This window comes from Anomaloglossus baeobatrachus, chromosome 4 (assembly GCF_048569485.1).
Source record: "Anomaloglossus baeobatrachus isolate aAnoBae1 chromosome 4, aAnoBae1.hap1, whole genome shotgun sequence".
Classification (NCBI taxonomy): domain Eukaryota; kingdom Metazoa; phylum Chordata; class Amphibia; order Anura; family Aromobatidae; genus Anomaloglossus; species Anomaloglossus baeobatrachus.
In genome coordinates this window covers 414028458-414054088 of record NC_134356.1, presented here as the reverse complement: position 1 = coordinate 414054088, position 25631 = coordinate 414028458, and the positions used below count along the sequence as shown (strand labels likewise).

At 41.6% G+C, this 25631-nt stretch overlaps 1 protein-coding gene across 1 annotated transcript in view; it reads right to left on the bottom strand.

Moving 5' to 3' along the window:
- The window catches only part of LOC142302455 (uncharacterized), a 593189-nt gene that overhangs the window by 479328 nt on the left and 88230 nt on the right, over positions 1-25631 (bottom strand). The window contains exons 17-21 of the mRNA XM_075343517.1: positions 17301-17447; positions 16904-17023; positions 9129-9275; positions 8561-8734; positions 2364-2503 (exon numbers count right to left, since the gene is read on the bottom strand). Of these exons, the coding sequence (XP_075199632.1) occupies positions 2364-2503; positions 8561-8734; positions 9129-9275; positions 16904-17023; positions 17301-17447 (728 nt within the window). The remainder of the gene's footprint in view (positions 1-2363; positions 2504-8560; positions 8735-9128; positions 9276-16903; positions 17024-17300; positions 17448-25631) is intronic.

The following is a 25631-nucleotide window of genomic DNA, read 5'->3' as shown; positions in this document are numbered from 1 at the left end:
CCTTTGTGAAAATATCTGCTGTCATATCTTCAGTTAGATAATATTCTAATGTCAGGATTCCATGTTCATGGTGATCCCTCAAGAAATGATACGTCACATCAATGGGCTTGGTTCTTATGTTAACTCTTTCCATCTGAGCAAGAACAAGACATCCTTGTTTGTCCTCATTTATTTTTGTTGGTTCCAACTGTGGTTCTCCTAGGTCTGTTAGCAATTGTCTTAATCATAGAACTTCTTGACTCGCATGTGCTGCTGCAACATATTCTGCTTCTGTTGATGACAGCGTTACTATGGATTGCTTTTTACTAGTCCAACTAATTGGTCTGCTAGAGAGAAAGAAAAGATAACCACTGGTAGATTTCCTGTCAGTTGGATCTCCAGCCCAATCTGCATTAACATATCCAGTTAAAGTGCGTTTATCACTTGTAGCTAGTTTTAGTTTAACGTTGCTGGTTCCTTTCAAATAACGTATTACTTACTTCACGGCATTTCAATCCTTTTTTTTTGGCTTTGACACTTTTCTATTCAGAATTTTTACTGCTGCTGTCTGGCCTTTTAACAGTGGCTAGATACAGTAATTTTCCCATTGTTGTTCTGTACTCTTCATTATTTGGTAACACATTTTGCTCGCTATTCATCTCTTTAAGATAACTGGTTTCCATTGGAGACTTTACTGTTTTTGCATCCTTCAATCCAAATGTTTTGATTATGTCTTGAATCATGTGATTTTGATTAAGTAGGAAACTCCCATCTTCTTCTCTTTCTATCTGTATTCCTAGGTACTGTTTCACATTTCCAAAGTCTTTGATCTCGAAATGTTGATTCAGAATTCTTAGTATGTCCTCTTTATCCCTTTCTTTTTCAAAACAAACTAAAATATCATCAACATATATGAGTACATAGATCCATCTGTCCATCAGTCTTTTTGTGTATACAAATAATCAGGCAAAGCCCCTTATAAAATAGTATGTAAGACTGACAAGAGTTTTCCAATGGGAATAATGGGAATAATAACATATATATCAAAATTAATGATGTAGCTAATAGAGGAAAAAGATATAGGAGAAACCAATAATAATAGTAATATATATAGTTTATTAGGTCATTACACAATACATAGAAATATGGAGAGGCCTAATAAAATATGGGATATGATTCACAAGGAAATCAATTAATTCCAGATGTAAGAGGCAGATTTTCCTTGGTTTTATGCAAATCCATGCTAATAAAAAGCTGCTTTTTACAGTCCCAGCAAAGTCTATGAGATTTCTGAAATCTCATGGACACACTCACAAACACATCAGGTTTTTTTCCTGACTGTTTTGTCAAATACCTGCGTTTTTTGTCAGGTTTTTAAAGAATGAGCATGTCAATTCTTTGCTGCAGATTTGCTGCGTTTTTTCATTGATACAACCTATTTTGTAGAAAAAAGCAGTAAATTCGCACCAAATTTGCAGCAAAAACGCCACTAAAAAGGCATGAAAAACGCACCAAAAATGCAGATGACTCAAAGGAGATTTCCTGCCACAAGATCAGGTTTTGGTCAGGAAAAAACTTACCAAAAAAGCCCTGTGTGAACATCGCCTTACACTCACAGATGTATAAAGGCAAGATTACTAAGCATTCAGGATTAGAGATAAGTGAACCCATGATTGGTGTTCATACCAAACACAGACTTTACAGTGCTCTACTTATAAAAACCACTTGCGCGATCATCGCTGTGCTCAAGGACTCTCGGTGCTCAGCCCAGTGCGAGCCGCAGGCAGTGTTTGATCAGCTCACACTGGGGGTAACAACAGCATGATCAGATGCAAAAATAATGTAAACATCTCGCCTACCCATCCCCAGAAGTATTCTCTTTATGGCTGGCTGTATGTGGCTGGAGCCCCAAACTGCCTAATTAGTAACTTCCATTGGAATTCAGGTGAAGTCCACGTCTCAAACCAAACTTTATCTAAAGCCCAGCTGAACCAAACTTCCATGGGTTCTCTCATCTCTATTCAGGACTGTAATAAGTTCCATAAATATGTAATACTGCATGTAACCTAAGACAGAAGAAACGGCTAGATCAGAAATAGAGTATATAAAGTAATATAGCCGTCATATAATTCCAATACCTATTATAGCTATCATACTTTGTGACACAAGTCACTATGTGAGAAGAGAAAGAGAAGAAGATGACGGCTTTGCAGTCAGTACATATGCACTACAGCCATCCTGTAGTGCAGGAGTGAGTTGGCCGGGCATGGAGCTACTTGCCAGGCTCTAGCTATGTGCTCTCCCAAAAACCCCGCCATCAATACTACATGCAAAACCCTTTGGTAGCACTGATAAGACCACATAACTATAGCATTGATGCCTACCTGTGTCCCTTGGGGTCCAATTTTGGGAAAATATGATACAATTCTATAGAGAAAATCTTTGACCTTGTTGAAATTACCAGAACCAATGCTAGAAGACTCATCCACAAGAAATACTATATCCGCTTTTAACTTGGCACAGACTAGGGAAGAAAAAACTTAAATGAATATAGTAATTAGGTTATCAATGCAAAAGTAACAGGTATTATAGCAGAGGCACTGAAATAATTGTTACATTTTTAGTGGCAGTAATTCTATCTGATATTTCATACACATTTATACATGCACTAAAAATTACAAACAGTATACAGGACTGAAAAAAGTGGTACTGTGCTGAATATATCTACAGAGTAATACAGATACTGTGAATTACATCTGGTATATAAGACAGAAGTGGTATTGTAAAGTGTGTGTATATAGTATAGCATATAGTGTATACTCTCCATTACAAATTACATATATCTAATATATAATGCTGAATGTGTGTATGTATGTGTGTATGTGTGTGCATGTGTGTATGTCCGGCATTGGTATCTGCACCGTCGCAGCTACAGCCACAACATTTTGCACACTCACACTTCTGGACCCCGAGAGCGTCATAGGCTATGTTTTGAGGGGAAATTTTAACCCCGCGCTTTACAGTTATTAGCCAAAAAACCTGCCTCCATTAAAGCGAATGGAGCTGAGAGCCACAGTGGAGCCAGAACTTCAGAAGAATGCGCAGCCACGCCCTTATATGGAATGTTGGCGTGCCAAAATGCAGCCAGTGAAAGAGGCAGACACAGAAAGGGTAAGAAACAGATATAGACAGGGTAAGAGACAGACCCAAAGAGACAGACACAGACAAAGAGACAGACTGACAGGGAAAGAGAGGCAGAGAAAAAGAGAGACAGGTTAAGAGACAGACAAAGACAGGTAAAGAGACAGACACAGGGAAAGAGACAGAGGGAAAGAGACAGACAGGGAAAGAGAGGGAATGAGAGGGAAAGAGACAGACAGGGAAAGAGACAGACAGGAAAAGTGACAGAGATAGATAGACAGACAGGAAAGAGATAGATAGACAGACAGGGAAAGAGATTGAGACAGACGGAGAAAGAGACAGAGACAGACAGGGAAAGAGACAGACAGACAAAGAGATAGAGAGAGACAGAGAGATATATACAGAGGGGGAGACAGACATTATAATTACATTTAAATCTATTTGTATTGTGGTTTTTGTGTGCAGAATACATTTTTGTTAATACATTCTAATTGTTAACAGGAGTTATTAACCCGGGTAGTACAGCTAGTATATATATATATATATATATATATATATATATATATATATATATATTTATACAGGCACAGATTCACAGTGCATACCACAATATAGTCCACATATCAGTAGCATACATTGTGGAGCTGTGTATTGTGGCTGTAATATAATAATACATAATATATTTCTATTGTGTGTATATGTGTGTGTATGTATGTATGTATGTATGTATGTATGTATATATGTGTATATATATATATATATATATATATATATATATATATATATATATACACAGTATGTAATATGCACACACATGTGGTATCTACAAATACGTGAAAGTCTGATTAATCAAAATATAACATTAATTAATACAATCAGTAAATTCTGTAACAAGAGAAAAAATCATACCGCCTGAACTGTGTTTTATCACCCAGCTCGACAGAAAAACAAATTGCAATAAGATGCGATCAAAACATAGTGTCTACCCTGGATTGGTATAAATAAAATGTCAGCTCAGAGCACAAACATAGCCTCATACAGGTATATCATCTGAAAACTGAAAATGTTACAGGTCTAGAAAAATGGCAACACATGCAAATGTTTGGTTTTTTTTGTTTTTTTACAAATTTATGATTTATTTTTCACTACTGAAATACAAAGAAACTATGCAAGTTTGATATCAACATAATCATACTGGTATCATGTTACCAGGTCATTTTTAACATATAGTGAATGCTATGAATGCAAAAAACTAAAACAAAAACTAAAAAAAACTAAAAAAAACTAAAAAAAAACAATTGCATTTTTTTAACCATTTTGTGTTACTTGGTCCCAACTCAACCCACAAAAACGGCTATGTCAATGGAAAAATAAAAAAGTTGTTTTTTAAGATGAAAAATCAGAAAACCAGAAAATCGTCTAATTGGAAAGGAGTTAAAAGCTGGGTATAAACATAGCTTTTCCATGTGAGGTGTTTGGATCTGTCTAGTCAGTAGCTCCTCCACCATCAGCCATTGTATGGACAGAGTCCTGGTCAATTTGTGAGGAAAGCTGCACTAACAAGAGAAAGTGGCCGACCTCTTTGATGCGGTCAATGGTTAAAAATCAGCTGTGAGAAGCTCATAAAAAACTGGAAAAAAAGAGGTACAAATTCTCTATCAGATCCACTGGCTGACACAGACAGGGTTCTGTGCGAGAACGATATCTGGGCCCTTTGCAGCCTAAAGACTCATAAAAAAAATTTCACCTGCTTTAGGCCCGTTACACACATCAGTGAAAAACACTGACGTTCTTCACTGACGTGTAAAACACGCACATGTGCCTCCGTGTTCCGTGATTCACAGCACACGTGGGTTGTCCATGTGCAATCTGTGATCCGTGATTTCATATGGACATTACTCACCTACCTTCACTACTGCTGTCCATGGTGCTGAACTCCTTGGCTCTGCAGCGTCCGCCCACCGCTTTCTGCAGCTACTTCCGGGTCGGCTGTTTCTGCTTTCATGAATATTCATGCGCCGGACAGGAGCTGCAGAGAGCGGAGGCTACACAGCGAATCGCTGGAAAGGTGAGTTGAAAATGTTTATCATTTTAAATATCAGTGTTTTTCTGGTACGTGTTTCACGGATCACATACGGATCACACCATAGTGTGGTCTGTGGGACATCAGTGATGCCAGAAAAAAACGGACTTGTCTCCGTGCAGAATCACGGACACGTGTGTACGCTGCATGGAGACACGCTCAGTGAAAAATCATTGATGTGTGAGCAGACCCATTGATTATAATGGGTCTGCATATGTCAGTGATTCTGGTACGTATAAAAAAGCACATACGTACCAGAAACACTGACGTGTGAAGGGGGCCTTAGAGATAGAAATATCTACCTTTACCTGTTGGGCCCCTATGTGGCCGCACGGGTTGCACCAATGTCCAGATCATATCATCGTAGCGGGCTGACAGATTTTCAGTTTATTCTGCAGCCAGCAATAATCAGTGCAGCAGGAGACTATGGAATTAAATCGAATTGCAAAATGATGCATTTAAATTAAAAAAAAAAAATTGTCCCAAAAGGGTGACAACCCCTGTAAGGACTGACAATGTCTCTTTAGTGTGTCAAAACATACATTTTGGATTATTTATCTCTTTACAGTTCAGTCTATTACTTTTAACTGCAGTAGTCAACTTTTCATTTTTCGTTTTTTTCCTCTCCTTCTTACAAGAGACATAAGTCTTAAGTTTTTTACGTTGACTAGCCATATTTTTTGTAGGATGAAGTACTGTATAGTTTTGAATGATACCATTCATTTTACCATATAGTGTACTAAAAGTTGGGAAAAAAATCCAAATATGGTGAAATCACAAGAAAAAAGCAATTGTGCCATTGGTTGTATTTTTTTGCTTTTATGGTGTTTGTTAAATGGGAAAATGACTTGGCAACATGATTCTACAGGAGAAAATCATTACATTGCTAATAACCTATATGTTTTGGTTTTTATTTTAGTGGTGAAAAACAATCTGAAATTTGTGAAAAAAAAGGGTTTGTGTCAGCATTTTCTGAGACCCATAACTTTTTTTATCTTTTTGATGATTGAGGTGATCAAGGGCTTATTTTTTACATGACAAACTGACATTTTTATTGATATCATTTTCTACTTCTTGCAATGTTTTCAACACTTTTTACTGAAATTTGTGCTGAGAGGCAACGTCTGAAAAACATCAATTCTGGTGTTTTGATTTTTTTTTGTACCTTAAGAAATTTACTGTGTGGGTTAAATAATATTATGTTTTGATAGACCTGACTTTTACATATTCTGAGATGCCAAATATGTTTTGTTTGTTTGTTTTTTGTCTATTTTTAACAGGAGGATAAGAGGTTGATGCAACATTTGAGGATTTCTTAGGCTGTGTGCCCAAGATCAGGAATAGCAGCGTTCTGGGCACAGCATTTTTTTTACTGCATCCAAAGCGCTGCATTGTACAGTACAAACACAGTGTATGGATTTTCTAGAAATCCCATGCTCACTGTATTTTTTTTTCCCCACCGCATAAACTGACATGCGGCGCAGCTTTCTGAGTCACAGCATGTCAATTTATGCTTGCGGAGATGCAAGTGTTCTCAGCGGGGAGAATACAGCAAAAGCCTACCATGCCCAGATCCCTGATCGTGGGCACAGACCGCTGGGTTCTCCTGCAGAGAACACTGGCGTCTCCACAGTAGAAGACGTCCAGGATGCAGCATGTGTGGATTGTGGGCACATACCCTTAAAAAAGTTTCAGATCTTTAAACTTTTTTTTTTTTTTTTTAGTCCTGCTAGGGTACTTGAAATTGTGATTGTCTGATTGCTGACAGTTTGCAATAAAAGCCCCTTTACACACTGCAACATCGCTAACGACAGTGCTGTAACGTCACCGGTTTTGTGACGCAATAGCGACCTCCCCATCGACATTGCAGTGTGTGAAACACATCAGTGACCTGGCCCCTGCTGTGAGGTTGCTGATCGCTACAAATCTTTCAGGACCATTTTTTGGTCCTTTGTTTCCCGCTGAGCAGCATGTATTGGTGTGTTTGACACTGTTACAATGACTTCGTTAGCGACTTCCCTTTCAAATAGCTTCTTTAACATGTCCCTAATGACCAGCTAGGTCGTTCTGCAGGTCCGCATCGCTGCTGTGTTGTTGGTAAGGTCTGCCTGTTTGACAGCTCACCAGCGTCTCAAAAGAGACTTTGTAGCGATCCCGGCCAGAAAAGGGCTAGAAAGTCTCAGTGTGTAACGGGGCCTTTAAGCCCAGGTTGTGGGTGGACTTCACAGGAATGTCAACATGACATCCATGGGAACCCTCAGCAGGCGCCCGGCTATCTTGATAACCCATCAGTAGCCCATGATAACATCTCACAGAACACAATGGGAACCTGGAATGGCATGTTACCTGAGACTGTGTGTTTAAGGCTGTGTGCGCACTTTGCGTTGAGTTAGTTGCAGTTCTAAACGCATCCTCTAGCAGAAATTGTCTTTGTCAAATTTGGTTTTGACCACAAAAACGCTATAAAAACACTTGCGTTTTTACTGCGTTTTGGCTGCGTTTTTACTGCGATTTACATGCTTTTTCATTACTTAAAGTCAGATGCGTTTTTAATACAAATATACTACTAAATAAAGTTTAAACATTCAAACACTATGAAAAAAGGAAAAAAAATGATAACAAATATCATGATTAAAATCATACACAAAATAGCTAATTTCATTAAATGTGTGTGTGTGTGTGGCTTTGTGTGTCTATAAAGGGACATATCATGCCCTTAAGATAATGTCAAAAACGCATGCGTTATTTTGTCAAAAAAGCATGCTTTCTGCATCAAAAAAGCATGTAAAACGCTAGGATTTTGATTTAGGTTGCAATTTGAAACTTCTCATTGACTCTAATGTTAGCAAAACGCTGCCAAAATAGCAAAAACAATTGACATGTTGCTTCTTTAAACGCAGAGATTTTGACAATTTTTCTGTAACTAAAATGCAGCGTTTTTAACAGCATTGTGCGCACAAGAAAGCCCTATTTCTCATAGACTTTGCTTGAAAATCAAAACACACGCATTTTTGCATAAAAGCGCTGCAATTGAAAACGCTGCGGAAACGGATAAAAAAACGCAACGTGCGCACACAGCCTAAATGTTATTGTCAGAGATTGTGACATTTTAGCAGTTAATAGCTGCTTTCAGAGCTTAGCTTGGCTCCGATCTCTGCTAAGACAAGCAGATGCTGGGTGTCTAACCCAGATATCATCTGCTTGCTATAGCACAGGCTCGACTCCTGAGCCCACTCTATTCACCCGCAACCCACATGTGTCGAACATGAAGAATGAATATCGAGAAGTGACTAGGAACTGAAAGAAACTAGAATATGTTGATAAACACTTCTGAATCAGAAATAAACATCTATTTACTGGGCTCAGAAACAAATGCTGAAGTTCCTCTAGCAGCAGCACTGGTGGATTTTGACATCTGTGATAGTGTCGTTGGTGGAAGACGCTCAACAGGTCTTATTGTGGTTGTCTTTTCAATAGGTGTCGTTAGCCTAGGTCCATGAACTGTGGGGACAGGTCTTTTTACTTGGCCATCTGCAAAGATAAAATTGTAGGTCAATCATTACAAAATGGGATATCACAGTTCCATATATTTTTTAAGCGCTAACTCTAAAGAAAGAATCATTTTGTATTAGAATACTTCTTTATACTCTTTATATTTCTTTTTCATTGTTCACAGAAGGTTTTTTTGCACTCTAATGACAAAAGTAATCTTTGATTTTCTCAATCTGTAATATCAAGATATTATCAGGACAAGTTCTTAGTTTCTAATGTTTCTATTCACTTACTTGAACAGAAATCTTGAAAACTATGAACAATTGATGTATATAGAAAATTAGAAAGTTGCAGAATGCATAAAACAAAATAGCAGTATTGGATAATTGATCCCACTCCTCTTAAAATTACATATATAGCTAAAAATCCTCACATATGGTTTGGGTTATAGTTTTTCCTGGTCCTTCCATCTCCCCAAACAATGGCTTTACTGCAAAAACATAAGTTTTTCCATAGTGCAATCCAGTCAGCCTGAATGATCGGTATGATGCTGCCAATTGTTCCATGGAGGCATCAGACTCTGAAAAATTTAAAAAAAGCAAAAAATCATTATATTATTGCATTTGGTCACAAATAGGGATGATCGAATATCACAAATATTCGGCAATATTCGGCTTCACGAATATTCGATGAATAGGTCGCTGCTATGCGAATATTCGATGCACATTGTAAGTCTATGGGAAGCCCGAATAGTTGATATTCGGCAACTATTCGGGTTTCTCATAGACTTACATTGCACATCGAATATTCACAAATAGTCGAATAGCGGCGACCTATTCGTCAAATATGGGCGTAGCCGAATGTTCGAGGTATTCGATCATCCCTAGTCACAAACCTTCCACAGTACAGCAAATAGATGACTAAAGATTTGTTTCTGCACACAACAGTATAAAAAGTGTGCATTTGTACGACAAAGATGCATTTTTAGGGTGTTCTTGTCACTACATTTTCTTCTCTGAAACATGTATAAAATTATCTGTCACCTATTAATCACAATAATAAAAAATAACAAAAGTACAATATGACAGATTCTGTAAAAAAAAAAAAATAATAACGGTAAAGAGATATTCCTAATATACAGAATATTCGTAGACTACACAGTGTGAAAATGCCCAAATGTTTCACAGTGTCTCATCCTGGTTGATAAATCTGATTCATCTGTACACACTTTAGCCTAATTTTACCTCACCTCAATTTTACTTCTTGGTTGATTTACTTTTGGAGCACAATTTTAGCTCAAATAACACCATAACTGGTCATCCAAGCACTGTCTTCACCGCAAGGATACCAACAAGATTAGGACAACCAAGGTTCTCTTAACGCTATAATTTTTGGAACAAAATCCACATCATCCAGAACCCTTCCTTTTTGTCACAGTTCCAGTATTGGTATATTCCATCTCATAGTGTTATTTTCAATCCTGCTAAGAATAGGGGTACTACAAGCAATCACCACCATTATAAGCTTCTCTAAGATAATACACAGAGCAGCACTGCCAGTTTACTTCTAATCAGGTGCATGACAACCTCTACCTGACTTTGGGTAGCATGTCCGCTAGAGTTGAGCGATGTTTGAGGTTCGCCAATTTCATGTTCGAGTGATTTTGGGGGTTGCTCGAGATCGAACTCGAACTCGAGCTTTTTGCTAAAAGCTCGACAGTTTGAGTTAGGTTTGAGAAGGGTTCGATCAACATAAACGTTGGTTTTCACAGTAAGGCTATGTGCACATGTTGCTATCTGCATGTGTCCTGCGTCCCCAGCACAATCCCTCTCCCTTTCCTATTGACCAATCACGGGCGCCTCGCTCCACGTCTGTCACAAATCTGCGGTGTCTTTTCCTCTTTAGAAAATGGCTGCTGCTTCATTAGTCAATTAGTTATTCCGTGCTTTCCCCACCCACCGGCGCCTATGATTGGTAGCAGTCAGTCACATCCCAAGCTGAGTGACAGCTGTCTCACTGCAACCAATCACAGCCGCCAGCGGGTGGGTCTATATCGTGCAGTAAAATAAATAAATAGATAATAATAAAAAAAAAAAAATGCCCTGGTGCGGTGGCAATCGGGGTAATAACGGGGTTGATCATGCCAGGCGTCTCCCCGAGACACCTTCTCTGAGCAACCTGAAAGTGAAAGTAAATAAACACACCGCGAAAAATCCTTTATTTGGAATAAAAGACAAAAAAACACCCTGTTTCACCCCTTTATTGATCACCAAATACCCCTCCAGGTCCGACGTAATCCACACGACACTGTCAGCTCTGCTCCCTGAAGATGTAGCAGCACTGTAGAACACCCTGTATCAGGTCCACGTAGCAATGAAGTGAATTGCGCTGTCAGCAGAGACTTCAGTCAGCACTGTAGGCTTCAAGATTACAAAATCTGCCTAACTTTATCACTAGAGGCAATAGCTCAGTGGATAAAGAGCTTGTGTATGAAGGATTAGGTTGCGAGTTCTAGCCTCAGCCGTCCTGGTGAAGAATTTAATTTTTTTTATTTTATTTTTTTATTTTTAATTATATTGTGCAGTAAAATAAATAAATAAAAAAAAAAAAAATGTGGTTCCCCCAGCCAGGATAAAGCTGCACGGCTGGAGGCTGGTATTGTCAGGATGGGGAGCGCCACGGTATGGGGAGCCCACCACCCTAACAATATCACCCAGCAGCCGGCCGGAATAGCCGCATCCATTAGATGCGACAGTCCCGGACTCTACCCAGCTCATCCCGAATTGCCCTGGTGCGGTGGCATTCGGGGTAATAATGAGTTTAACCATGCCAGGCGCCTCCCCGAGACACCTTTCATGATTAAACTGAAAGTGAAAGTAAAGAAAAACACACCGCGAAAAATCCTTTATTTGGAATAAAAGACAAAAAAAACACCCTGTTTCACCCCTTTATTAATCCTCAAATACCCCTCCAGGTCTGATGTACTCCACACGACACTGTCAGCTATGCTACAGAACACAAGTGCTCTGTATCAGCTCCACGTAGCAATCAAGTGAATTGCGCGTTCAGCAGAGACTTCAGCAATGCAGAAGTCAAGATTACCAAATCGGCATATCTTTATCATTAGAAGCAGTAGCTAAGTGGATAGAGCGCTCACATAGAAAGCATTAGGTTGCGAGTTCTAGTCCCGGTAAAGACTTCTTATTTTTTTTTTAAGTTATATTTATAATATATTTATAATTATAATTTAATTATGCACTGAGGGGAGGAGCCGGACATCAGCTGTGATCTCTCTCTCTCCTTTCTCGCTCTCTCTCCTTTCTCTCTCTCTCTCTCCTTTCTTTCTCTCCATTCTCTCTCTCTCCTTTCTTTCTCTCCTTTCTCTCTCCTTTCTCTCTCTCCTTTCTTTCTCTCTCTCTCCTTTCTCTCTCTCCTTTCTTTCTCTTTCTCCTTTCTTTCTCTCCTTTCTTTCTCTTTCTCTCCTTTCTCTCCCTCCTTTCTTTTTCTCCTTTCTCTTTCTCTCCCTCCTTTCTTTCTCCCTTTCTCTCTATCTTCTTTCTCTCTTTCTCTCTCTCTTTTTCTCTCTTCTTTCTCTCTTTCTCTCTCTTATTTATCTCTTTCTCGCTCTTCTTTCTCTCTCTCTCTCTCTCTTTTTCTCTTTTTCTCAGACCTGGAGATGATCAGCTGATGCGGTCGCCTGACAGAATTAGCTGACACTATAAGTCGAGTGGTGAGGCCGGCTTTTTACCACCCGGCCGGCTAAACTATCAGCTGATGCTGTCAGGCAGGAGTCTGCACTGAAGTGTGTAGTTTGATTTTTTTTTTTGCACTGATGCATCAGCTGATTGTATAAAAGCCATTTATACAATCAGCTGCTGTGTCATGTGATTCAGGTCCTTGAATCTGACACATCATCTGATCGCTTTGCCTTCCAGCAAACCGATCAGATGATATTGGATCTGGATTGGACGGCGCGGGACCCTTGACCCAGGATTACTGTGGAGGAGGGTTCTTTATTTCAATATAGATGGAGTCACTAATTGTGTTGTGTTGTATTTATAATAAAAATATTTTTCTGTGTGTTGTGGTTTTTTTTATCAGTACTAGAAATTCATGGTGGCCATGTCTAATATTGGCGTGACACCATGAATTTCGGGCTTAGGGCCAGTTGATAATATACAGCAAGCCCCAACCCCATTATTACCCAGCGAGCCACCCGTCACCAGGGCAGCTGGAAGAGTTGGATACAGCGCTAGAAGATGGCGCTCCTATGAAAGCGCCATTTTCTGGGGTGGCTGCGGACTGCAATTCACATCAGAGGGGCCCAGAAAGCTCAGGCCAACCTGTGTTGTGGATTCCAATCCCCAGCTGCCTAGTTGTACCTGGCTGGATACAAAAATATGGCGAAGCCCACATCATTTGTTTTTTAATTATTTCATGTAATAAGTGAAATAATTAAAAAAAACATGATTCCCTATATTTTTGGTTCCCAGCCAGGTACAAATAGGCAGCTAGGGGTTGGGGGCAACCCATAGGTGCCTGCTGTACCTGGCTAGCATACAAAAATATGGCGAAGCCCACGTCATTTGTTTTTTAATTATTTCATGTAATAAGTGAAATAATTAAAAAAAAACATGATTCCCTATATTTTTGGTTCCCAGCCAGATACAAATAGGCAGCTGGGGGTTGGGGGCAGCCCGTAGGTGCCTGCTGTACCTGGCTAGCATACAAAAATATGGCGAAGCCCACGTCATTTGTTTTTTAATTATTTCATGAAATTCATGAAATAATTAATAAAAAAAGGGCTTCCCTATATTTTTTGTTCACAGCCGGGTACAAATAGGCAGCTGGGGCTTGGGGGCAGCCCGTAGCTGCCTGCTGTATCTGGCTAGTATACAAAAACATGGTGAAGCCCACATAAATTTTGGGGGGGGCAAAAAAAACTCCTGCATACAGTCCTGGATGGAGTATGCTGAGCCTTGTAGTTCTGCAGCTGCTGTCTGTCTGTATGGAGGAGAGCAGACAGCAGCTGCAGAACGACAAGGCTCAGCATGCTCCATTCACTAGTGTATGCAAGAGAGCAGACAGCAGCTGCAGAACTACAAGGCTCAGCATACTCCATCCAGGACTGTATGCAGGAGTTTTTTGCCCACCAAAAAAATGACATGAGCTTTGCCATATTTTTGTGTGCTAGCCAGGTACAGCAGGCAGGTATGGCTGCCCCCAACCCCCAGCTGCCTATTTGTACCCGGCTAAGAACAAAAAATATAGGGAAGTCCGTTTTTTTTAATTATTTCACGAATTTCATGAAATAATTAAAAAAAAAATGACGTGGGCTTCACCCCATTTTTGTGTCCAGCCAGGTACAACTAGGCAGCTGGGGATTGGAATCCGCAGCACAGGTTAGCCCGAGCTTTCTGGGCTGAAAATTGCAGTCCGCAGCCACCCCAGAAAATTACACTTTCATAGAAGCGCCATCTTCTGGCGCTGTATCCAACTCTTCCAACAGCCCTGGAGCCGGGTGGCTTGCTGGGTAATTATGAGTTAATACTAGCTTTGTTTTACTAGCTAGTAATAAGTCAGAGATTCTTAATGTCAGGCAAGTTTGACCCAGCCATTAAGAATCTCCAATAAAGAGTTAAAAAAAAAAGACACCACACAGAGAAAAAATACTTTAATAGAAATAAATACACAGACACACTTAGAGACTCCATGTTTATTACTCCCTCTTATCCCTCCACGATCCTGCTCTTCTGTCTTCTTTCTCCTTCAACCCATGCAGCTCTGCTACATCAGCAGCGCTGCATGGGAGGAAGACGCTGCTGTTCCCGTGCAGTCTTTTCACTCCGTGAGTGACCAGAAGCTGCTGTCTGTAAGCGGTGATGTCACCGCTGACAGGCGCGCTGCTATAGCAACGGTGATCTCCGTTATTGACCGGCTGTGGCAGGCAGTGAATAACGGAATAGGGAAGCAGAAAGGGGAGTCGATCATGTGCCAGAGCATGTTGCCGGTACATGGAGATACACAAACGATCACCGCGTACTGGAGAGATGCACTGACAGGACCTAACATGACGTCAAACCCATGTGACCAGTCTGTAGCCAATAAAATAATAGACATGTGACTGGTCACATCCTATCATCAGTGCTGGTTACTGGGAGGACGCAGCGATTATTGGAAGGAAAAGCAGAGGGAGACAGAGTGCAGGATGCATCGCGGGGACAGGTAGGTGTTATGGCAATGTTTATTAACTGTATGTGTACATTTATAATTTGTTTTTATGTGTTTGTGTTTGCCTCCCATTGGTTTCAATGGGGTTTGAGAGGTTCGTCGAACGGTTCGCCGAACTGAACTCGAACGCGGCCTCTGTTAGACGAACCAAACCGAACTCGAGCCTCTAGAGGCTCGCTCATCTCTAGTGTCAGCTTCTTCATCAGTTGCGTTTATTGAAAACCACATAAAAACATCTTCTATCTAACTCTGTCATCTTCATGCCATCCTCTCTTCAACCCTGAATTTTCACCTCTCAGCTTTCCCCAAGAAGAAAATGAATGGCAAACCCAGGGTTGGGTAGAAGCAGCCATGCCACATGTTTGATTTTTTTTAATGTGATTTTAACTCTTTACTTTTTTTCTGAGGACAATAAAAACAACAAAACAAATTGGTAGTAATTAGAGATGAGCGGTGTTCGAATCGAACTGTTCGCTAATCTCAAATTCGACCTGTTTTATGCGATGTTGGAGTCGTTAGCGTTAGTGTCTGGCAAAGGAAGTTCCTCCCTTGTTGCGATGGTTACCTGATACACATCCTGTAGCAGCGAACTACGTGTATTGGGTAACCATGGCGACAAGGGAGGAACTTCCTCTGTCAGACGCTACTCAAAGGCAGCGCGCTGGCCAATCAGAGGCAAGCGGCTCCTGCCTTTGATGTCAGCACACTGGCAGCGGAAGCTCCGGGGCATCGGTCGCATGGTTACCCAATACACATCCTGTACCGGCGAACTGCAAGTCCCAGGAGGCCGGCGATGGAACAGAAGGTAAGGTGAGCATAATATGTGTGTGTGCGTGTATGCTTGTGTGTGTTTGTACGTGTTTGCGTGTGTTTGTACGTGTTTGTGTGTGTTTGTGTGGAATGGCACAATAGGGGACCAGGATGTGATATTTAACAAGCGGCCGGTCAGCTGTGCCCCCAGATAACCTCGACTGACGTCACTGCAACACTGCCGTAAAGTGAGCGCTTGTCGGCAGTGAGAGCGCTGACATCAGAGTCGGCGTTAACTAAGGGAATAGCTGACGTCACCGCTTTCACAACCGACAAGTGCTCACATTCGGCAGTGTTGCAGTGACGTCACAACAACATTCACACCAGACTGGTCCCATGGCTATATCCTCATGGAAGGTCCTGTAACCCACGAGGTAACAACATTCACACCAGACTGGTCACATGGCTATGACATCATGGAAGGTCCTGTAGTCAGTGAAGGTTACCCAGGGACAAGTCTGTCTGTGCCTGCTTGTCTGTGTGAGCAGACCTGTGTTTGTCTTCTCGCACAGATGTAGCAGAGCTGAAGAGATGCTCGCCTTTGGACTATGTCGGAGGTTTTTTTTTTACAGCCCCTGGACCCGAACTGGACCCGAACGGTAACACAAAGCTCGTGTTCAGGACCTTGTGAACGAACACTATGTGTTCGGTATGAACCCCAAACTTTACAGTTTAGATTCACCCACCCCTAGTTATATGCCTTTCTAATGTAGTAAACATAAGTGGCATAATGGAAGCCTAGACTGATAGAGAGTATTTAGTCACATAAAAGCATTCCCAAATATTGGAAAGTAAAGTGTTGTCCACATTTAACAAGATACTTATCTAAAAGACAGTTGATAACTTGCTTAAAGATGGGGGTCCATCCATTTGGAACATCACTGATCCCAAGATCAGGGCGGGCATTACAGAGCCTAGTTTTAATTGAGCGATTTTAGGGCATGCACACTATTTCTTTACTATGGGACTGACGGAGATTTTTTTAATATTATTATTATTATTTATTATTATTATAGCGCCATTTATTCCATGGCACTTTACAAGTAAAAAGGGTAGACATAAACTAGTGCAACAATAATTAACAGTACAAAACATAGATTTAAGTTATATGTTAATTTACAGCAACACCTCTATGCTTTTATGACTGAAAGCATAATTAAGCCTTACCTGAACTTAACCTCCACGTTAAAAGATACGAGGATGCCCCATTAACTCCTGACCAACTTAGTAAAACACTGTCTGATGTTGTTTCTTTTATTTCGAAGATGTCCACTTTTGGTAAGTCTACTACATAACAATATAAATATCGAAACATGTTAGATACATTTGTCAGAAAAATGAAATGTGTATTGTTTCTAAAATATATGTTATACAGTATATACATGTATGTACTTTTTATTTTTATATAATATATGTTAAGCGTTTCTGTATTAATTTCCACTTTTAGCAAAATAGTGACTAATAGGATGCAAACATGATTGATGCCTATATGCTTGTACATGATTTATTTGAGTATACCGATTGTTCTTGAAACCTTACAGATAATCCCCTCTTGACTACTCACACGTTTTTGCTGTAAGAAGAACGGGACTTCCTTCTCGGTTTCCAACAATAGATGACACATAGATATTGTAAGTAGCGCTTTCCTTCAAGTCAGGTATTGAAAAAAATGAGGACTCTGCAGAAACAATCTTTGAGTTTCTAGCACCACCTAGTGATATAAAATAAATGTTAGCAGATTTCCTCTGCTGCCTCAAAACAATAGCTGCAAATTACAAATTAAAGGACTTTAAAAATAGGTTCTGATATAATAAGTGTCCATCTCTAATGCCTACTGAAAGTCAATAACTTTATCTTGTCAAAACTAAAAACATTTTGCAAAGCCTGCCACTACAGTTTCACTTATTTTTTTTATATTTTTTTTATAGTTTGTGTCCTCTGTAAATTTTGCTATTCTTTTGAAATTATTGCATTTTTAAGCAGCTTAAAGCATACAAATCACCAGGATTTTCCTATATAACTTAATGCCAGGACCTTGCTGATGTCATACCCGTGTGAAGGGACGGGGATTCAGCAAACAGAAAAATGTTGCTTCCTGGTATAAGCTATGTTGGCTGAGGCCCGCCCCTTCTGGTCACATGGGTATGACATCAGCACAGGCCCTTCTAATCACAAATTAAAACAATTGCATTGTAGAATTAACATAAGTACCAGAGGGAGGGGATAACTATAAATAACCACCCCAGCTATCAGCTGGTGCAGCTGCTGTCACTCAAAAAGCTGCTGATTTTACAAACTTTGCTTGCTTATGTTTCAAAACCTATATGGAGCACCCCATGGAGTATGGGGAATACTCGTCACTGGGCCGGTGAGAGTCAGGGGATGTCACGGGTGGCCCTGCCGGTTTCGTGACCCCGAGGTGTCCACAAAAAGGGAAGTGGGTGGATGTGGAGAAAGATGTTGGGGGTAGTAGTTGTCCCGTGACACCATATGGGGTGTGTGGCCAGGGATTAGCCGCCGCTGAGGGTGCTGTCCTCTGGGGTGGATGGTGTCGCAGTTGGGATGGTTTAGCTCCCCACAGGTAGAGCTAGGGCCCAGGGAGGATGATGGGGGTGGCAGTCTATGGTGGTGTGCGCTGGGTGCAGGACTGAGGATGCCAATAGTAACTGGACAACACAGGCGGGTAGTTTCTTTTACCTTTTACTGGTCAGTAGCTATGGGTCCCGAAGTTACAGTGATCTGGTCATCCGGGTAGCAGTGGGGGAATCTCTGCTTGCCAGGTGCACTGGAGGCCTTCCTTAGTGCGCTCTGTGAGTTGGTCGCTGTGGCCAAAGCAACACAGTGTCCCTCTTCTTAGATGCTGTATGCCTTGCCCCTTGTGGCAGGCAGCACGAGCCGGATACAGGGCCCGCGTGTATTTCTGCGACCCCGGGTCCTATTGTGCTACTTTGCCTTATGAGTCTCTGGTGAGCCAGGAGATGTGGAATCTCCTGCTGTCCGGGTTTTACCGCCAAAAATTGAGCAGGGATGCCGATCCGTTATGTGCATCCCTGATCAGCGCTCGGTGGGACGCACGGACGGATGCGATACAAAAAGCGTCGGGGATACGGAAAAAAAAGTCACGCCAAAAATTGAGCAGGGATGCTGATCCGTTATGTGCATCCCTGATCAGCGCTCGGTGGGACGCACGGACGGATGCGATACAAAAAGCGTCGGGGATACGGAAAAAAAAGTCACGCCAAAAATTGAGCAGGGATGCTGATCCGTTATGTGCATCCCTGATCAGCGCTCGGTGGGACGCACGGACGGATGCGATACAAAAAGCGTCGGGGATACGGAAAAAAAAGTCACGCCAAAAATTGAGCAGGGATGCCGATCCGTTATGTGCATCCCTGATCAGCGCTCGGTGGGACGCACGGACGGATGCGATACAAAAAGCATCGGGGATACGGAAAAAAAAGTCACGCCAAAAATTGAGCAGGGATGCCGATCCGTTATGTGCATCCCTGATCAGCGCTCGGTGGGACGCACGGACGGATGCGATACAAAAAGCGTCGGGGAAACGGAAAAAAAAGTATCGCATCTGTCCGTGCGTCCTGCTGAGCGCGGATCAGCATCCCTGCTCAATTTTTGGCGGGACTTTTTTTTTTTCCGTATCCCCAGCGCTTTTTGTATCTCATCCGACCGTGCCTCCTGCAGCGGTCGATCAGTGCACTGCGTCTGTGCGTTTGAAAAGTCAAATGGCGTTCCTTGTCTTCTGAGCCCCGCCATGCGCCCAAAGAATTGATTTCCACCACATATGAGGTATCTGCGTACTCGGGAAAAATTGCACAATAAGTTTTATGGTGCATTTTTTCCTGATACCGTTGTAAAAAGAAAAAAAAAAGCTACCTTGTTGCTGCAAAAATTTAAAAAAAAAATAATAATTTTCACGGTTCAATGTTATCAACTTTCAGTGGAGCCCCTGGGGGTACAAGGGGCTCACTAAACATCTAGATAAATACCTTGAGGGGTCTAGTTCCAAAATGGGGTAATTTGTGGGGGAGCTCCACTGTTTAGGCACCATAGGGGGGGTCTAAAAACGTGACATGGCGTCCGCTAATGATTCCAACCAATTTTGCTGTCAATTGGTGCCCTTCTCTTCTGAGCCACGCCATGCGCCCAACAATTACTTTCCACCACATGTGAGGTATCTGCGTACTCAGGAGAAATTGCACAATATGTTTTATGGTGCATTTTTTCCTGATACCCTTGTGAAAAAAAAGCTACCTAGTTGAAGCAACAGTTTTGTGGTAAAAAATTTTTTTTTTCTTTTCACGGCTCAACGTTATAAACTTCTGTGAAGCCCCCAAATGTTCAAAATGCTCACCAAACATCTAGAAAAATTATTTGAGGGCTCTAGTTTCCAAAATGGGGTCACTTGTGGGGGAGCTCCATTGTTTAGGCACCTCAGGGGGTCTTCAAACCTGACATGGCGTCCGCTAATGAGTGCAGCTAATTTTGTGTTCAAAAATTCAAATGGCGCTCCTTCCCTTTCAAGCTCTGCCGTGTGCCCAAACATTTGATTTCCACCACATATGAGGTATCTGCGAACTCAGGAGAAAATGAACAATACATTTTATGTTGCATTTTTTCCCGATACCCTTGTGAAAAAAAAGCTACCTAGTTGAAGCAACAGTTTTGTGGTAAAAAAAAAATTTTCTTTTCACGGCTCAACGTTATAAACTTCTGTGAAGCCCCCAGGTGTTCAAAGTGCTCACCAAACATCTCGAAAAATTATTTAAGGGCTCTAGTTTCCAAAATGGGGTCACTTGTGGGGTAGCTCCATTGTTTAGGCACCTCAGGGGGTCTTCAAACCCGACATGGCATCCGCTAATGAGTGCAGCTAATTTTGCGTTCAAAAATTCAAATGGCGCTCCTTGCCTTTTGACCTCTGCCGTGCACCCAAACAATTGATTTTTACCCCATATGGGGTATCAGCGTACTCAGGAGAAAATGCACAATAAATTGTAGGGTGCACTTTCTCTTTTCTCCCTTGTAAAAATGAAAATTATATGGCTAAAGTAACATTTTTGTGTTAAAAAGTAAAATTTTCATTTTTTCCTTCCACATTGCTTTGGTTCCTGTGAAGCACCTAAAGGGTTAATAAACTTCTTGGATGTGATTTTGAGCAGTGTGAGGGGTGCAGTTTTTAGAATGGGGTCACTTTTGGGTATTTTCTGTCACCTCGGTCTCTCAAAGTCACTTCAAATGTGATGTGGTCCCTAAAAAAAATTATTTTGTAAATTTTGTTGGAAAAATTAGAAATTGCTGATGAACTTTGACCCCTTCTAACTTCCTAACGAAAAAAAAATTTCTTTCGAAAATTGCGCTGATGTAAAGTAGACAAGTGGGAAATGTTATTTAGTAACTATTTTGTGTGACATATCTCTCAGATTTATGGGCATAAATTTTCAAAGTTTGAAAATTGCAAAATTTTCAAAATTTTTGCACAATTTCCTAAATTTTCACAAATAAACGCAAAAAGCATTGGCCTAAATTTACAACTGACATGAAGTACAATATGTCATGAAAAAACAGTGTCAGAATCGCCAGGATCCATTGAAGCGTTCCAGAGTTATAACCTGTCAAAGTGACACTGGTCAGAATTGCAAAAAATGGCCCGGTCATTAGGGTGTTTTAGCAGCTAACATTGTTTTAGTGATTGTTCCATTAACACAGGTGTGGGTGTTGATGAGGACAGGGTTGGCGATCAATCAGTCATGATTAAGTAAGAATGACACCACTGGACACTTTAAAAGGAGGCTGGTGCTTGGTATCATTGTTTCTCTTCAGTTAACCATGGTTATCTCTAAAGAAACACGTGCAGCCATCATTGCTCTGCACAAAAATGGCCTAACAGGGAAGAGTATCGCAGCTACAAAGATTACACCTCAGTCAACAATCTATCGCATCATCAAGAACTTCAAGGAGAGAGCTTCCATTGTTGCCAAAAAGGCTCCAGGGCGCCCAAGAAGGACCAGCAAACGCCAGGACCGTATCTTAAAACTGTTTCAGCTGCGGGATCGGACTACCAGCAGTGCCGAGCTAGCTCAGCAATGGCAGCAGGCTCGTGTGAGTGCTTCTGCATGCACTGTGAGGTGGAGACTGCTTGAGCAAGGCCTGGTTTCAAGGAGGGCAGCAAAGAAGCCACTTCTCTCCAGAAAAAACATCAGGGACCGACTGATATTCTGCAAAAGGTACAGGGAGTGGACTGCTGAGGACTGGGGTAAAGTCATTTTCTCAGATGAATCCCCTTTTCGATTGTTTGGGACATCTGGAAAACAGCTTATTAGGAGAAGAAGAGGCGAGCGCTACCACCAGTCTTGTCTCATGCCAACTGTTAAGCATCCTGAAACGATTCATGTGTGGGGTTGCTTCTCAGCCAAGGGAATCGGCTCACTCACAGTCTTGCCTAAAAACACAGCCATGAATAAAGAATGGTACCAGAATGTCCTCCAAGAGCAAACTTCTCTAAACTGTCCAAGAGCAGTTTGGTGCCCAACAATGCCTTTTCCAGCATGATGGAGCACCTTGATATAAAGAAAAGGTGATCACTAAATGGCTCATGGAACAAAACATAGAGATTTTGGGTCCATGGCCTAGAAACTCCCCAGATCTTAATCCCATTGAGAACTTGTGGGCAATCATCAAGAGGCAAGTGGACAAACAAAAACCAACAAATTCTGGCAAAATGCAAGCATTGCTTATGCAAGAATGGACAGCTATCAGTCAGTATTTGATCCAGAAGTTGATTGAGAGCATGCCAGGGAGAATTGCAGAGGTCTTGAAGAAGAAGGGTCAACACTGCAAATATTGACTTGCTGCATTAACTCATTCTAACTGTCAATATAACCTTTTGGTACTCATAATATGATTGCAATTATATTTCTGTATGTGATGTAAACATCAGACAAACACAATTAAAAACCAAAGGGCAACAGATCATGTGAAAATATAACCCTCCTATACCGATCGTGTACGGTATAGGAGGGTTATGCGAACCCATTTGTAGATTTGTAGACTTTTATTTAAAACCTTTAGGTGAATGCTTACCCTCCTATGTCAAGGACACCACGGACGTCCTGAGGCGTCTTGATGGCATCTTTATGGACACTGATATGTTGTTGGTCTGTGCCGACGTGGAGTCGCTTTACACCTGCATCGGACATAAGGACGGTCTGGAGACGGTCCGCTTCTACCTCACAACCTCCGGTCTGGATGGCGCCCTGGTTACATGGCTCTTGGAGTTGCTCGGTTTCGCCCTGACACATAATTTCTTTGTTTTTAGGGATTTGTTTTATTTACAGCGGTGTGGCTCTGCGATTGGCACGGCCTGGGTGCCCGCCTACGCCAACCTCTTCCTAGGCTTCTGGGAGAGGTTGGTGTTTGGGGACGGTGGTGTTGCAGGAAGCGCCCATGTGCAGTGCTGGCTCCGCTATATTGATGATATTTTTATTATTTGGCAGGGCCCGACCGAGCAACTTGATCAATTCATGTGTGACCTCAATTCCAACTCTTTAAATATTAAACTTACCTATAGGTCAAATAAGACTAATTTGGATTTCTTAGATGTTGGCATTTATGTGGATGGGTTGGGGGGCATTCAGACCGACGTCTTCCGCAAGGACACGTCGGTCAATGCCCTCCTCCACGCATCCTCTGGTCATACAATATCTACCATACGCGCCATCCCGACCGGACAGTTTCTGCGGATGAAGCGGATCTGCTCTACTCCATCCACCTTTGAATCCCAGTTGTCCGATCTCCGATGCAGGTTTAAAGCGAGGGGGTATAGCAACAGATGTATTAAGAAAGGCTATTTACGTGCTAAAAATACCCCCAGGGAACCACTTCTCCAATATAAACAGTGTTGGCCGGCCATTAACAATCAGATTAGTTTTATTGGGACTTTAAATCATGAATGGGACACGATGAGGGGAATCCTGGGAAAGCATTGGTCGGTACTGTTTACCGATCCTACTTTGACCGAGGTGCTACCCAGGAGACCCCTCATGATGGCTAGGAGGGCCCGGAACCTGGGGATCTTCTCGTCAAAAGCCATTACATACCCTCAGGCAGAATTATTTTGGATCCAATAGACCTCTTTGGGGCTGTTTTCCGTGTGGTTATTGCGCCGCCTGTAGTAACACCATTAGGGCGTCATCATTTGCTTCTTCTGATGGCAAAAGGACATTCCCCATTGATCAATATATCACATGCAGTACCACACATGTGGTTTTATTACGCAACATGTTCGTGCTCCCTGATTTACGTGGGGCTTACTTCACGTGAGCTTCGCGCGAGAGTCAGGGAGCACATGAGAGACATCATTGCGGCTGCTTCGGTGGAGGATGTTACTTTGCTGAAGACGTTACCTTGCCATTTCAGGGCTGCTCATAATTGCAACCCTAGGTCACTTCAGATATGGGGCATAGATGTGATCCACGGGAGTGTCTGGGGAGGCAATCTACGGAAGACTCTTGCTCAGCGGGAATCCAGATGGATTGTCTCCCTGAACACCCTGTTCCGTTTGGATTAAATGAAGTGGTCAGTTATGCCCCCTTTTTATAGGGGCATCCTTTGGCACATTTTTCTAGTCAGGTTCTGCATGCACTTAATGTGTATATCATCATTTTTCATGGATTTTTTGTGCCACCCCCTTTTCTCGTTTTTGCATCTCCTTGTACTTTGTGCTTTTTGGGATGTTAAAATATATAGTTAGGACAGTGTTGTAATTGGTGGGTTTGTGGTCATTACTCTATTGAGTGTATGTTTTTATTACTTTTCTCATTTTTAATTACATTCCTGTATTTATTGTACTTCATAGGTCCACTTCAACCAATGGATAAAGGGACAATGAATATTTTTCTGTACCTAGCTTTGTCCGGAATGCTGTGGATTTTTCATCTATTTCCCCTCTCTTTTATCATAAATTGTTTATCTTATGATTCTCTCTGTGTTTGGTGCTGTTATATACCTAACTACATATATTTGTACTCACTTGCCTGGGGTTACGCGCGTCCTCCGGCATGCTGACAGCTGGCGGTGACTGGGAGCAGTGTCCGTCTGATGCGCATGCGCAGGTACCATGGTAACACGTCCTGTGGTCCTGCGCGTGTGCCGCATACGGTCGGCTTTTGTTCCTTGCTGCGCCCGTACTCGGCTGCTGGCGCATGCGCACAGTACTAACTGCAATCAGGATTGATTACTTTCACTCCTCTGTCCCTAATAAAGTTGGTCTCCCATCTCATACACTTTACGTCCTTTCTGAAAAAGCGTGTTTGAGAAACAGCTGTCAGGAGGTCACAATACCACTGGAACCAATCCTCCTGCACACCATCAGGTGTTATAATTGCACTTTATTAGTTCACATATCGTTCCTCATCTCCTGCATAGTCCTCCAGGCTTGGGTGTTTCATACTGAATACACTTGTATTTAACTGTTTGTGCCCCGCTTGTTGTGCTGTGCAGGCTTTGGGGAACTTCTTCTAGTTTTCCATTATGGGATATGGCCTGCCATATGAGGCACTGTGATCTTTATGCCTAACCATAGAGGCATATACACATGTATATAATTTTTTCCTATTATGTGTCTCCTCTGGCTTGCCGCCCCATTTAACTAATGCCCATGGTGTGTTATTTTTAACCAGTAAATACTTATGATCTGGTTGGTTCCGTGTGGTATTTCTGCACCCCCTAAACCACTCACCCCCTCCCTAATTGTTTCTACCTCTTGTCCGACCTGTCCAAGACATTGTTTTATTACAATAACATTATTTATTGTAATTTTTTATATTTAATAAAATGTATTTTGCAACAACCATCTCTGTCTTATCTCCTTTTCTCCTCTCCT